The sequence below is a fragment of the Panicum virgatum genome, chromosome 8N (assembly GCF_016808335.1).
Source record: "Panicum virgatum strain AP13 chromosome 8N, P.virgatum_v5, whole genome shotgun sequence".
NCBI lineage: Eukaryota > Viridiplantae > Streptophyta > Magnoliopsida > Poales > Poaceae > Panicum > Panicum virgatum.
In genome coordinates this window covers 41501472-41516255 of record NC_053152.1, presented here as the reverse complement: position 1 = coordinate 41516255, position 14784 = coordinate 41501472, and the positions used below count along the sequence as shown (strand labels likewise).

General features: G+C 44.9%; 1 protein-coding gene and 1 long non-coding RNA gene across 8 annotated transcripts; both read right to left on the bottom strand.

Moving 5' to 3' along the window:
* Positions 1–4491: 4491 nt before the first annotated feature.
* On the bottom strand, positions 4492–6879 carry LOC120685908. Of its 3 annotated transcripts, none has more exons than XR_005679865.1 (6): positions 6198–6879; positions 5692–6075; positions 5248–5352; positions 5010–5120; positions 4785–4916; positions 4492–4684 (listed from the first exon to the last, which is right to left on the bottom strand). It is a non-coding gene; the product is annotated as an uncharacterized LOC120685908 (long non-coding RNA). The 3 variants fall into 3 exon arrangements; XR_005679866.1 differs by having other exon boundaries at positions 5696–6050; positions 6198–6878; XR_005679864.1 differs by having other exon boundaries at positions 5696–6075; positions 6198–6876.
* A 632-nt stretch (positions 6880–7511) lies between these two features.
* On the bottom strand, positions 7512–14736 carry LOC120685907. 5 transcript variants are annotated; one of them, XM_039968031.1, is made up of 16 exons: positions 14580–14736; positions 12779–12973; positions 12372–12690; positions 12070–12233; positions 11374–11558; positions 11107–11244; positions 10885–11004; positions 10528–10764; positions 10349–10426; positions 9971–10246; positions 9355–9719; positions 8876–9053; positions 8693–8797; positions 8409–8540; positions 7947–8268; positions 7512–7827 (listed from the first exon to the last, which is right to left on the bottom strand). In XM_039968031.1, exons 6-15 carry the CDS (start codon positions 11227–11229, stop codon positions 8152–8154), a joined length of 1731 nt encoding a protein of 576 aa, XP_039823965.1. In that variant the 5' UTR covers positions 11230–11244; positions 11374–11558; positions 12070–12233; positions 12372–12690; positions 12779–12973; positions 14580–14736; the 3' UTR covers positions 7512–7827; positions 7947–8151. The 5 variants fall into 5 exon arrangements, with proteins under 5 accessions (XP_039823965.1, XP_039823964.1, XP_039823966.1 ...); XM_039968030.1 differs by having other exon boundaries at positions 11401–11558; XM_039968032.1 differs by having other exon boundaries at positions 9971–10231; positions 11401–11558; positions 14580–14735.
* Positions 14737–14784: the final 48 nt, after the last annotated feature.

Below are 14784 nucleotides of genomic sequence, written 5' to 3'. Positions count from 1 at the left end.
GCCGGGCCCGGCTCCGGCGCCTCCGCTGCCGCCGAGTCGGGCGCCGTCGGACCCAGCTCCGGCGCCTCCGCTGCCGCCGAGTCGGGCGCCGTCGGACCCAGCTCCGGCGCCTCCGCTGCCGCCGAGTCAGGCGCGGCCGGGCCCGGCTCCGGCGCCTCCGCTGCCGCCGAGTCGGGCGCCGTCGGACCCAGCTCCGGCGCCTCCGCTGCCGCCGAGTCAGGCGCGGCCGGGCCCGGCTCCGGCGCCTCCGCTGCCGCCGAGTCGGGCGCCGTCGGACCCAGCTCCGGCGCCTCCGCTGCCGCCGAGTCGGGCGCCGTCGGACCCAGCTCCGGCGCCTCCGCTGCCGCCGAGTCGGGCGCGGCCGGACCCAGCTCTGGTGCCCCCGCTGCCGACAAGTCGGGCGCGGCCGAGCCTAACTTCGGTGCTCCCGCTGCCGCCGTGGCAGACGCGGCCGCATCGAGTGCCCCCGCCACCAATACGTCAGGAGCGGCTGCACCCAGCACCGGCGCCACCGCCGCTGCCGCTGCTGCACTGAGCCCTGCAGAGTCTGGAAATGGCATGACAGTCAGCATCGCATCATGTGTCACGGAGTTAGCAACAGGACGCCGTACCTGAGGGTCCCGCACCTACTGCCACCGTCGCTGTCGATGCCGAGGTCGCTGCCGCCCGGGCACCTGCTGATGTGCCAACGGTGGTAGAAGAACCGCTGGGGCGGGAAGCCCTGGTAGCAAAGCAGAAAAGCCGTCAACACAAAAAAAAAACAGAACACCGGCGCAAGGGAGGAGAGCAAGATGACACTAACCCAGCAGAACCGGGGACCCAGCGTCCCCGGAGCCCGGGCCTCTTCTCTTGCGGCTGCTGCTGTTGCTGTTGCTGTTGTTGTCCCTGCAGCTGCGATACAGGCGTAACCCGGGCCTGCGCCCGTTGCTGCTGTACCTGCGGCTGCGGCATGGGTGCAACCCGGGGTCGCTCCTGTTGCTGCTGCTGCCGTCCGCGAGCCTGCTGCCGCTGCTCCTGCGGCTGCTCCTGCTGATGCTGCTCTTGCTGCCGGCGCGATGAATTCCTCGGCGGCGATGGTGGTGGTCCAGTTACGCCAGAGGACCCGTGGGGGCCAGCAGCCCGGGAGCTACCCTGGCCTGCGCCCTCGGAAGACCTCTGGCGCTTCGCGGCGGGCTCCGACACCAGGGTCCCGTCGCCCCGGAGTAGCCTCCGCCGGCCTACGTCCCCTGACGACGCACCGGAGCTGCTCTGGGCCCGGCTGGAGCCGGCCGCAGCCGCGCTGCTAGCCACGGCCTGTTTCCCCTTCGTAGTGGCACCGGACCCCGCAGCGCTTAGCGTAACCTGATCCCCGGACGAGCCAGAGATCCGGAGCCCACGGTTCGGGTCACCCCCGGTCTGCCGCGGGGCCAATCCCCCGTCGTCCAGGGTTGGCAGGGTGGCCAGCACCGCCACCCTCGCTGGGTCCTCGCAGAGGGGGACTATGCTCTGCGGGAGGATCAGATTCTCTGCGATGAAGGTGTCTCCCGTCACGTTCCGCACCAGGACCTCCAAGGCCTCCTGGGTCAGGTCGCTTCCCTCCCCGCGATGGGTCCTGCTGCAATCGTTGAGGCCGGTGAAGCTCCACGCCGGTCGCGGCCGCTGCTTCAGGGGGGCGATCCGGCGCTTCACGAAGTCGCCGAGCACGTGCCACGAGGTGAGGCCGCTCCCTGTCAGTGACCTGATCTTATCCAGCACGGAGTCGAACTCCGGCTGCAGCGATGGCTTGGCCCTCCAGGATGCTTTGTCGGAGGCGGGCCCCGCGGTCGGCAGGACAAGGCGCTCGTTGGCTTCGGTGGTGGCAACCACCCAATCCCTGCGCCACTCCTCCCACCTTCCGCCAGCAAGGCCCGGAATGTAAGGAGTCGGCAGGTCGCTCCTTATCTGGAAGTAGTACCCTCCCACTTCGTCCTTGCTCCTTCCGGACCTCACCAGGATGAAGAAGTAGCGGAAGAGGATGACGCAGGGACGCACTCCCACGAACATCTCGCATAAATGCACAAAGATGGACGCCAGGAGGAGGGAGTGGGGCGTCAGATGCTGAAGCTGGAGGCCGAAGTCTTCCAGCAGCAGCAGCAAGAATGAAGAAATCGGCAGCCCCACGCCGGCGGAGACGTGCGAGGTAAATAGCACGAACTCCCCGGCGCGGAGGTTGCCAAGGGGAACCGAGCCTGCTCGCACCCCCCAGCCGGTCTCCTGAGCGCTCCACCCAAGCAGGCGGCGCACTGTGTTCAGCTCTCCCTCGGTCTGGAAGCGACGGGGATGAACAAGGGATGCCATCTCCTGACGGGCGAGGAAGGAGCCTGTGTAGGGGGGAGAGAAGGTCAAGGAAGGCTCGGAGGCAAAGGGGCGCAAAGGCTGGAGGAAGAAGACGAATGCGGGAAAGCAACCGTAGGATACGGTATGCCCCGTTATAAAGCCTGTCTCAACCGGCGCGCCCCGGAACCGTCGCCGGAACTCAAGCGACGCTCGCACCAGGAGTTAGCCGCCCAGTCCATGACGTGGGGGGCCCAGGCCCACCTGTCAGGGAGGGTGGGTAATCAACGGGGGTGCGAAAAGGCGGGATCCGAACCGTCGCCCGCGCGCGTGAAGCAAGGCGGAAGCCGAGCTGACGTGCGCGCATTAATCATAGGCGTGGCCGAGCTTTTCGGGAGCTGCGCCGGTGGTAAATGATCCGTTTACTCCGGCCGCAACAATGCCGAACGTCGTGCGTGTGACTAAGTGAACCGCTTATCGTGGGGCCCTTAGTCAGTAATCCGTTGCGACGTGATGAGGCAGCAACTAACCCAATGGGTAGTCAAAGCCGGTCAAGACCTGCAGAAAGGAGCTTCAAGCTATATAGTGCCAAATCGCAGAAGTGGCCCCACCTGTGGGCTCGTACCTCCCCCAAGGTGGGCCCGGGGGCCACTGTCGGTACCCTGCAGCAGGGATACCCACTCTTACTGCAGGGAAGCAGGACCCGCGTAGTTATCCGTAGCTGCGCGGGAGAGACGGAGTAGCCAGGCCCCACAGGCCAGGCTTTTTCCCTCACCAGGCCAACGGCCCCGGACCGTTCCCCGCCTGAGGATGGGTCCGGTGGCGCCACGTGTCTCCATGGAAGGGAAGCTCCAAGCTGACCGCCGAAGCCTCGGACCCCCAGAGGGGTCCGGGACCTCCTACGCCCGTCCGGACTCCCCTCACCGTGTAGGGGTCCGAAGCCGCCACGTGTCCCGGAGGCGTGGGATCGTGCGCGAGCCTTCCGGAGGAAGACTCGCCCACCTACCGCATTTAATGCGATAGACAAGGCGTGCTCTGCCGCCGTGGTACACAAGACAGCCTTTTGTCAGGCCCCGCTGCGCGCCGCGTATTACCAAGGAGCACAGTGCAGCCGCCTGAGCCGCGCCCGCGCAGAGCCCGCCTGTAGCATTAAACGGATACGACAGCACGGCACTTTTCCATCATGCCGCCTACGCCGCAAGCTACACCGCCCGCTTAAGCAATGTGACGGGCGGTGTCACTAGCTGCGACGGGCCCGACCTGACAAGACGACGCTAGGACATGATGGACGAAGGGCTCCGGGAGCAGGCGAGGGAATCCAAGAGAAAGATCTCCTTTGCCTGCAACGCCATAATGCATGAACAGTGCGTTAGGTTATACTACATCGTTGGACCCACCTGTCGGGGATCCAACGACTGTGTACGCGCCCCCTTGAGATATAAAAGGGAGGCGCTCGCTGTGCACAAGGGACATCCATACAGACTCAAGCTCTCGCACCTCCTCACGCTTGTGGGAAGGCAATACAACACACAGTGGATGTAGGGTATTACGCTCCGGCGGCCCGAACCACTCTAAATCCTGCTGTGTTTCTTGTGTTCTGGAGGGAGATCGATCTAAGACTAGCTACCCCCTGAGTACACACCCTCTGGGCTAGGGCGGGTGCCTTCCGCCACCCGGCCGTGGTTTGCAACACCACGACACCGGTTATAACCATTTATTCTTCATCGTACGGATGTACTCCACATCTCGCACTAGTTTGTGCTTGCTGGGCCCGCATTTACTGCTTGTGTCCGTTTAAAAAATTATCGGGCGCGCTTGTTTTGTAATTGAAACCCATTAGCTGTTTGACATTTTTCCTGTTGTGTAGAGCCCAAAACAAGACCCCGTTTTGTCTCGTGACCCTCTTTGTTGGTTGTTATCCTGTTGTTTTGAGCCCAAAAACAAGACTCATTTTGTCTCTTGTTGTCCTGTTGATTGGAGCCTAAAAACAAGGCCCATTTTGTCTCGTCGTCCTCTGTACTTGGCTGTTTGTTGTTTGGGGCAAAAAAAGCCCATTTTGTCTCGTGGCCTCTATATCAATGCCAGTTGCCTCCACAACTTGAGGCCTCTTCTCCTGGGTGTTGTCTTGTTTGTTTTAAAGGTCAATATGCACTCTATTTTTTAAAACCCCCAAAAAAGCCCATATTAGAGCCCATACGCGTGTCAACAAAAAATTATCCCAGTTGGGCTCAGAAAAAAAAGAAAGAGATTGGCGGGACTGGCTACCCATGTAGCCGCCAAACATACATGAGACGTGGGAGATATTCCCATATATAAGGTACAGAGAAGTCTACTCCAACACACAAACCAAAAAAACAGATCTCATCCCCTACATCTCGCCATGGACGATTCCCTGCCCAGAACCAAAAGAAGGGAGAGGATGGAATTCAATTGGGGGGTCGACAGAAAAGTGGTGGAGATACAGAGGCAAGACAGGTTCGTTTATTGCTTACCTTCTAGTTGTGTATATTTCTTCTTCATTGAGGATCGAATTCTTCTCTGCAGACAGATCCAACTTGACGTGATTCAGTAGTCTGTGTGTTGAGATCACTTTTCTGCTACCATATATTGGAGGGAAAAATAATCTGCAAAATAAAAAGAACCCTATGATAAATCTTATTGTGAGAATACAGGGATAGAGCATGTTACGCAGGGGTTGTTATTTGTTTGGCCATAACCTTATTACAGTTAGTGCTTGCTTTTTTTTCCCACAGGTTCAGAAAAGTTACATACATACTGGTGTCAATACATAGATAGAGGATGTGGCTGTGTCAACCTGTAACTTGTTTCTGCAAGAAAGTTGTAAGGGTTGTTAATGGAGCAGATTAGAAACTCTCAAGATGCGGCAAACTATCAATATCAAATGGAGGTGAATAAAGTTACAATATGATATTTTTTGAGTTTCGAATATGTAACCTGTAAGCTTTGTTATTGAGTGGTATACTTTTCAACTTTGAGCTTCTTGTTTATACATAGGGCAGTTTGAGTAACATGACATTCCAATCCTATTACAGAGAGATCCTGGCAAAAGAGATGAATCACTAACTGACATTGACTATATGAGTATGTGGAATTCAGTACAATGCTCACAGGTTGGTTGTTAAATAAAAGAGGAAAACAAATTTTGGACTATTACAATTATAACAGGACAAAAGTTATTTACAGTTGAGTTTATGTATTTTGTGCAGCTTATTCAGAAAGACCAAACATCTAAGGAACAAACTCTCTCAGTCTTTGAGCGGGGGACCCATGTTGATCAGGATGTTGAAATGCAAGAACTATATGAGGTATATAGGTGTGGGGGGTGAAATAAAAAATTACATTGCGACGGTTTTTAAAACAATTTAAGTGGATACATACATACATATGGTTTTCTTTGTGCAGGCTCCTATTGGTTCCCTGGTGCACATGCTTACAGCCTCGAGTGATTTTGATGCCACCTTTGATGTCTCATTTGAAGTAAGCATGGCAAAAAAATAACTCATTAGTTGATGCCAAAAAAGATAAATATGGATTTTGAACTGAAAAAGTTTATTGAGATACTAATCTTTTTATATCTTTGCAGAATAACATGTACATAACTACAAGCAGATGCACTGATCTTGCTCCATCAAAAAGTGATCATGGGGGTTCTGTAGCTAGTCAAGATTTGCAGCAAAATGGGCAGATTCTTGCATCAGAGAGAGATTATGGAAGATTTGCAGTCAATGGATCTACATCTACACATGATCCATTTCAAGTAAGCTGTTAAAAAAAGAAATTTACTCATCAGTTGATGCTAAACGAAAAAAAATATTGGTCTGTATTGAAAAGTTTGCTGAGATGCAATTCTTCTTTTGTATCTTAGAAGCAGAACTTGAACGTACCTGCAAGCAGCTACGCTGATCCTACTCAACCAAGAATTGATCATGGGGTTTGTTTAGCTGGTGATACTTTGCAGCCAGTTGAGCAGATTCCAACATCAAAAAAGGATTATGGAAGTTGGGTGATCAGTAGTTCTTGAGTCTAGAGAGGACCAATTATATGATAGGAGAACTTGATAGAATCCATTCTGAGATTAGAAACATTGTAGTCAGACAGGGCAGTATCAATGGTAACACTATGGGGCCAAAACATCAACTGAATATTGGAAATGGAGTTTCATGTCAGGTGGGAGTTAGCCCCACACAAGGAAATTCACAGGAAATGAATGGTATGTCAAGTAGGAGCACTAAGTCTGGTTGCAATGTTACAGACACATCATGTGTGGATAGACCTCCATTGCAAACTGTTAGCGGATGTGATGCACTCGATTCCCTTAAGAACCCATATGTTGTTCCCAGGAAAGGTAGACCAAAAAGTATACAAAAAAGTAGAAGATTGATGCCAACTGGGGAGCATGTGAGAAAAAAGAAGCAGATTACATACAGTATTTGCGGTTCTCATGACCATAACAAAGCGACATGTAGTGCCTCTGGTTCTAAAAGACAAAGCTGTGGAGATAAAAACTAATGCTAAGAACTCTACAGACAACACCGGTAAGGTGGCTTGAGCGGGAATAAAAATATATGATAAGCTATCAAGATAAAGATAGTATTAATGAAATAAAAGTACCTTTTCTTTGTTTGCAGGATCTGAAGAGCAAAAAATAAGGACCGAAAAAAGCAGATGAGCTCCCTCAGATGTGTGCAGAAAAGCAAAAAATGATCAGTGCATGAGCTAGTTTCTTTTTTATATGTAATATGCTAGAAAGTCTTTATGGTTGATACTTACAAAATTATGTAAACCAAATACTTTGATGGAGAATTAATGTGGTGAACATTTTGTATTTAAAATTATTTATTTGGACAAAAAGCAACAAAATTTTTGGTAATATAGGATATCACAGGTAACATATCTGATGTATGCTGTTAATTGTGTGCTATAATGTGTATGTAATGTTTTAGAATACATGGAATTAAGAGCGTTGATGAGAAAAAAAAGGAAATTACTTTTGCCCTTGTTGATGAAAAACATACCAGTGTATTATAACGAACAAGGCATGTTTGTGTAGGAAAAAAAAGATAGAAAAGGGCTCGGTAGCATTAAAAAAACATACTAGTGAAACTGAGAAATTGAAAAAAAAAGTTATAGATTTCACACTCAGAAACATGTTGGAAAAAACAGAAAAATAGACAAAACTCTTATCAACATATTAAAAATAGAAACAAGAAAATTATTCATCCACCAAAAGACACGTGTCTGTTTTTCTTTAAAAGAGATCACATATGATCATTTTGGGAGGTACATGATAGAACATATAGTTCACAAAACCCTAACTTCTACTTGTTGGAACAAGCCCCCGGTATCATCAAGCTTCCTCTCCTTTCAAATCTTCATTGCTAGGACTGGGACCTCTATTGTAGAAGGGTGCATGTTCAACATCTAGTTGTAAGTAATACTAGAAAAAAAATCCTAGTGATACTAGAAAATCATAGAGCTTGCTGATTGAAGACCTGCTCTTTCCTTCAACTCCACCTGGGAAAAGAAATAAGCATAGGGGTATGATGGCAAAAAAATAATATATATATATATAACACGTGAAGAAAAAGAGAATAAAAGGACAAAGAAAATAAACACGTGAAAGTGATGGTCACCATTGCTTTGTGATTGTTGATTGTGGCCTTCCCATGATGACAGCTATTGTGCTGACTAAAAACCATGCTACTGACATACTGAATTCTGATGTCATTAATGTTGCTTGAAGAAAACTGAACCATCATGTTGACACAAGGATCCCAGATCTCCATATATTTCATGACGAAAATCCCATCATCATATTTTGAAAAAAAATCTCAGGTCTTATTTTGTGTCTTGTTTCGTTTTTTGTTTTGGGACAGGAGCATGATGAATCACAAATTCATCAAAGTTCCAATCTATACCAATAAATTGATCCCATGCTCTTAAGAAGTTTAGTATCTGTTAAAATAGAAGATATCATGTAGATATGAGAAAATTGATTGTATTTATCTTATGTGTGTACCAGCAGAAAACACAACTACTTTTAAATTATAAAAATGGGATATAGTGTAAAGGGATGGGGGCTAGTGGCAGCTCACAACTAGGCTTCGGGCTTCCTTTTGGTACATGTCATATTCATCAAAGAAAGAATCTAAGAACACAAAATATCCATCCTGAAGAGCAACTATGAAGAGAAACCAATGATCTTCATGGAATATTGGGAAAAAAAGCTGAAAAAGAGGGGGAAATAGTTATACTTTGTGAAAGCAAAAAAATATGTGAAGCATAAAAAGGGGTTATAGTGCACTGAGGAGAGAATTGTAGAAAATGAATTGCCATTGTGATTAAGAATAAAATTGTTTGTAATATATTAATTGCTTACATAATCTGATTCTACAAAATTAAAACTTCCATTGGCAAGCCTGAAGCACTTCCCACATTTCTCAAACATGTAAGATTGTTTGCCTTCATGGTTCATGAGATAATCCTGTGTAGAAAAACATAATATTAATTAAATATCTTTGGCAAAAAAAGAGGCAAATAATGGATAATTAGGAGCACATACACCAATGGGAGAAAAGAAGTAATGTTTGTGCGAATCCTTGGGGTGTTTGTCCTTGAATAGCTTCCGACAAAATGCATTTATCACATGAATATGCACGGATTTCTTGTTGCTGCGACTCAATGATCTCCCCAGCTCTCCGAATGTAACACGAACATTATCATAGTTGATAAGTTCCTTGCTGGAACAAAACACAGATGTTGTTGAGCAGTAATGTTGTAACAATAAAAACTGGAAAAAAGGCAAAATTATCTTTATCTGAAAAAATAACTATAGAAATAATGATGTGGTAAAGAAAGCTACTAGTGATACACTGGCAACCTTACAGAAATCACAACCACATTTTACAACATACATTTCTTTCCTATTTGGTGAAGAGATACTAGATAGGTTGAGACATATATAGAAAAAGTCAATTTCCTCCTCCCTATAAGTAAAATAGCAATTAGAGAACAGCTGCAAAAAAAGTAGCATGAGCATACCTAGAGTAGTCTGGTATGGATGAGTAAAACATGAGACAATCATATGCCAATTTTCCTAGAACGGATGTGGTGAACTTTGCATTACAAACATTGACTTGGAAATTACGGAAGTATGAATTGGGCTGAGCGATACGTCTAGGACGACGTGATCTTTTGCCTGCTGATGAGCTCCCCAAATTAAAGCCAATGCGTTGGCATTTCTGGAAGCATGACATATCTGATTCATTATTATATCTCTGATTGACCTCATATAGCATAGTATTGCAGGCAGTGTTGAAGCTCTTTTCTCTAGTTATCTGGACTTCAGGGGAAGCAACAATAGCTTTATGTCCAGTGACACATACATCAGGTGATTCTTGGGAGCTCTACAAACAAATACAAAAATGTTTTTAGAAATAAGTAAACTATACTAATTAGCTCATAAAATAATACATATTGTATTATAAGAAAAAATAACAAAACAATGTGCAACAAAAAGTTCCAACAGTACTAACAGTTCCAGCTATAACACAAAATAGTTGTATGCAACGAAGGATTAAATAAACTCTAAACTAGTAAAAAATATCATATGTTACATAAAAGAAATTAGGGGGTGTTTGGGAGAAAAAAAACTAACCACATTAATAGATTCCAAACATGTAGGATCATCGTATATGGTTTTCCCATCACATGGTAAGCCAACTTGTCTTCTCTTACGTGGATCATCGATGTAATTGCCATAGTCATCAAACTCTTCTATAAGGCGAAAAGATGGGGCAGAATCATCCCAACGACTAGGGTTCAATGAGACAGGAACCGAGGGGTTCATCATATTCCCCCTTACAGTAACACCAATTGAAGGATGAGTTGATCCCAAGGGGGTCCCATTTTTGTTAACCTTGTACAGAAATAGATGTAGAAAAGAAAATATGTTCAAATTTAGTACTATATATATAAGAAAACTTAGAAAACAAAAAAGGAAATGGAGAAAAAATATAGTTAAAAAAATTCTTACAGATGGCTGATCAATAGGTGTTATCCTATCATTGGGCATTCCTGAGCCTAACATATGGTCAAAGCTGGCACTCTTTTCCTACCATGTGAAAAAAAACAACATAAATTACATGATCAACATGATTTTTTACAAAAATAGAAGAAGAAAAATCGAAACTACAATGAAAAATCTCAACATACATGTGAGAGAGCATCCGGAAGTTGTTGCTGGCCCATTTTGGTAAGTTCATCTTCATTTGGTACGTGGAGGGGGTGCCCTTGGGTTGTCTCATCAGCACATCTGTCTTGAGCTTCACTATTCATACTGCTATGTTGTGTCTTCTGTCTCTTAGGAGTAATAGTTTGTGATGAACATCCTTGAGTAACACCAATTGAAGCATGAGCTAATCCCAAGGGGGTCCCATTTTTGTTGCCCTCCTAGTACAGAAAAGAAAAATATGTTAAAAATTGGTACTATATGAGAAGGAAAGCTACAGTATGGTGCTATATATATGCAAATTTAGTACTATAACATTTTGTAGTGAAAAAAATTATTACGGATGGCTGGTCAATAGATATTATTCTATTATTGGGCAGTGCAGAGCCTGAAAATATATGGTCAAAACTGGCACTCTTTTGTTGGCATGCTTCTGAAGCAAGTAATGAGGTGGGGGCGCCCTTGCGCATTTTAAAAAAACATAAGAAAGTTGATCAACATGATTTTTTTACAAAAGAATAAAGAAAGAAAAAGAAAACTAAAATGAAAAAAGCATAACATACATGTTGGAGAATATCTGGAAGTTGTTGCTGACCCATTTGGAGAAATTCATCGTCATTTGGTACATGCGGTGGTTGGCCTTGGATTGTCTCATCGGCACATCTATCTTGAGCTTCAGTATTCATATTGTTTATAACACGCTGAAACAAAATTAAATAAAAAAGACAGAGCACAAATAGACACTCAAATTAGCTATATATGTGTATATAATGTGCATACAATGTAAATAAGGTTGGTGTGTGTGTGCCATGCTGAAAAGAAGTTTTAACCTGCAATGCCTTATAGGCATCTCTTACGTTAGCAATGGGGGATGAGGCTGCGAACTGTTGGTGGTGTGAAGATCTCCAATGGCACTAGCCTCATTGGCATCATCTGAATGACTGCCAAAGGTAGGATCAGCTTGATCTTGCGAACATGAAGCAAACCACCTGACCCTCTTTTTCCTTAGAATAGCCTAAGTAAACATTAAACATGAAAAAATCATGTATATATATATACACACACACACACACATAAACACACAAAATAAGAAAGAAAAACAAAAGGAAAGAGCACTACAAGCTTCATCTTGCCAGGTATTTCATCAATTCATTGGTTGACATGGAAATTAACTTTATTCATCCTGGTGATTCATTTTGGTCCCTAAAAATTATAATAAAGGCAAAAGTTCAACGGGTATAACTCTTAGCATGTGTTTAGCTTTGGGATGACCAAGAGCACTACAAGCTACAGGCAAGTTAGTGGGGAAATAGATCCAGAAGAGAAGAGGCCAGGCTAATAATAAAAGCTGCTCAACACTCAGTGGACACACAGACACTACAAATAGTTCAAATATTTGGTTCACTTGTTGCGGGAAAATAATCAAAGATGCTTCCATGCCAATGCTGGTACGAAAAGTGCTTCTTGTACAGTGTTGAAGTCTCTTAGTTTTCCTTCTTACTAATACAACAGGTGAAAGAAAATACCTCGGGATTATCCACAAAGTCAACTTGATTAGAAACAGTTGCTAATATGTCGGGTGAGAGGGATGTTCAGCGTGACCGAGTGCGTCCGGCTATATTACACACAACATTTTCATTATTGCCGCTAGCAGATGATATGGAAAGCCTTCTTCTCAGTTTATAAACACCTGCAATTACATATATTTGTGAGTCCTCGGGGCGTAAAAAATAAGAAATCAAATAAACAGATTGCGTGCATAGTCAGCAAAAACACAAGGGAAAAAAGCATAAATGTACGATGTATTCGGTGAGGGGATTAGAAAAACCTTGACTACAATAGCTGAGCTGCTGACTTGGATGTGATCTACTACCCAGCGGGCAAAAGGGAGCGGTATGCAACATTTATCAAACAATAAGAGAGACCCAAATCCATAAGACTGAATGATTTCCCTCTTTTCCTTTTTCAATGCATCGAGGACTTTGGAGAAGTAAGAAACGTTCAGCTGGGTGATAGTCTTCGTTGGAGGACCACGGACACGAACACTCTTGGGGTTCCCACAACCAGCAGCACCATAGGAGGCTCTCTTTGCTGCTATCAGGAGGTTCACTTGTGGCGGATATTAGCTTCCTAACTGATACACACACCTGAAAACACAAAAAACAACAACTATCTAGATAAATGCTGATAATATATAGTGAGTAAAATGTTGGGGAAAAATAGAAAAATACATACTATCTTCTTAAGAATGCCAAAAAGAGCTTCATCATCAAGTGATCCTATATCTACATCTGTATCATGATGACCATGGGCTCCTCCATTTGCAACGTCCTCAAAAACTTCATCATCAGTGTCGTTGCCGGATTCAGCAACATTCCCACTGTTATCATTTTGCTCATCATAGCAACTCCTCGGCACATGTGATGTCATCTAAAAAAGAATAATTACAATGTTTTAGATGATGAAGTAATTAATCATTAAATTAAACAGTTATATGACAAAAAAGAAAAGAAAGAATTATACACTACCAAAAACAACTTTCCATTTCTAATGGTATTCACTCTAATTTTGGTATCTAAAAAACTACTTCACAAGTACTCGGGGGGAGGTTTAAAAAATTTTAACAAAAAATTGTTCCATTTATAAATTCTTCAAATTCTCAGGAAATATAGCCAGTGGTTCAACTATCAAGGTGCAAAGAGGGCAAAAATGAAAAAAGATAAACAATTACTAGTGATTTTTGCATATACAGTGTCGTAAGTTAGATTTGTAGGTCACTTTAAATCAGTGTCTAGCATGTAAATAAATATATTATTAGGAAAACCCTAAGACATGTCCAGACTCTCCCCCTCCCTCCGTATCAACTAGGTACCGTGAACAAAGTAACAAGACAAAAAATTGTTTAATTCTCAAAATCAAAAGCTAACAATCCACAAATTTAAGCTAGTGGAGCACAAAAAAAACCAAACTGGAATTAGAAAATAAATTGAACACTATAATGACAAACTGTGAGACTGGATGCAAATCAGCTGCGATACGAAACACAAATGACTGCCTAACTTATTAGTAACTTACTCCCTCCTTCCCTGTTTATAAGGCATACACGTATATCAAGATTCAAACCTTGTCATCTTTGACCAATAATTTGACTATTAAATTTTTATTTTTATAATGCAAATTTCATATGATTGGATTCATAATCAAATATATTTTACAATGATTATAAGTTTATAATCAAAAGTGATATAATATATGATAAATAAATGGTCAAAGTGTTGTTTAGAAGACCGTGTCATGTTCCACCATGCCTTATAAACGGGGAAGGAGGGAGTATGATGTAACTTAGTACTCATTGTAGCACAGCCAACAAGGGGTCTAGCTTCACAAGGCTGATTTGACAAGAGTAAGAACAGCCTGCACGGTGTGACAGAACAGAACCATACCGCAATGGCTATTCGATCAGTTCAGATTGAACAAAATGAATGAATCACGGATGGACACTCTATTAGTCCTTACTCTTACAGAATAGTAGGGCAAGCTCGTGTAGTTTCAGGTAAACCATATGTATATTCTGAAATCTTTCGAAATCGTCAGCTAGGAAGTATATCTTACTGCCATAAGATTAGAGCTGAAGCAACACAGATAGCACAGCATGATAGCATGTCTTAAGCAACAGCTAACTAGTATATCTCCATGTGATTCGTTCCACAACAATCGAGTGCTCACCATGGTGGGCAGCGCACTGCTCTCTCTCTCTCTCTCTCTCAGTGCGCAAGTGCCCATCATCCCCTCGTATGCCTCAATTTGTAATTCCAACCAAAAGCAACATAAAAAATCAAACAAAAACATGGCTATCTCGAAAGGGGGATGTGGCGGGGGAAGAGGTCTACTGCTAGGATAGACCACAGATGCAAAATCAAACACAGAAAAAGACCACATCAAACTCAAAAAATCATGGGTACCCTCGATGGGGGGGGGGGGGAGATTTGGTGCTAGGGATCGAAGATGAATGCAGATGGGTAGACGAAAACACTACCGCGCGAGTGCACGGACAGATCGCCAACAAGGAAGATGAAATCGCCGGGGGATCGCTGCCGAGAAAGGCGAATCGCCGGGGATCGCCGGCCGCCTCCCCCGCTACCCCAGCCTCCACGGAACGATGCGAAATGAGGTTGGAGATGGGCAACACCCCCACATCTAGAAGAAATGGATAACGATGGATTTTTCTGGGTCTGTTAACG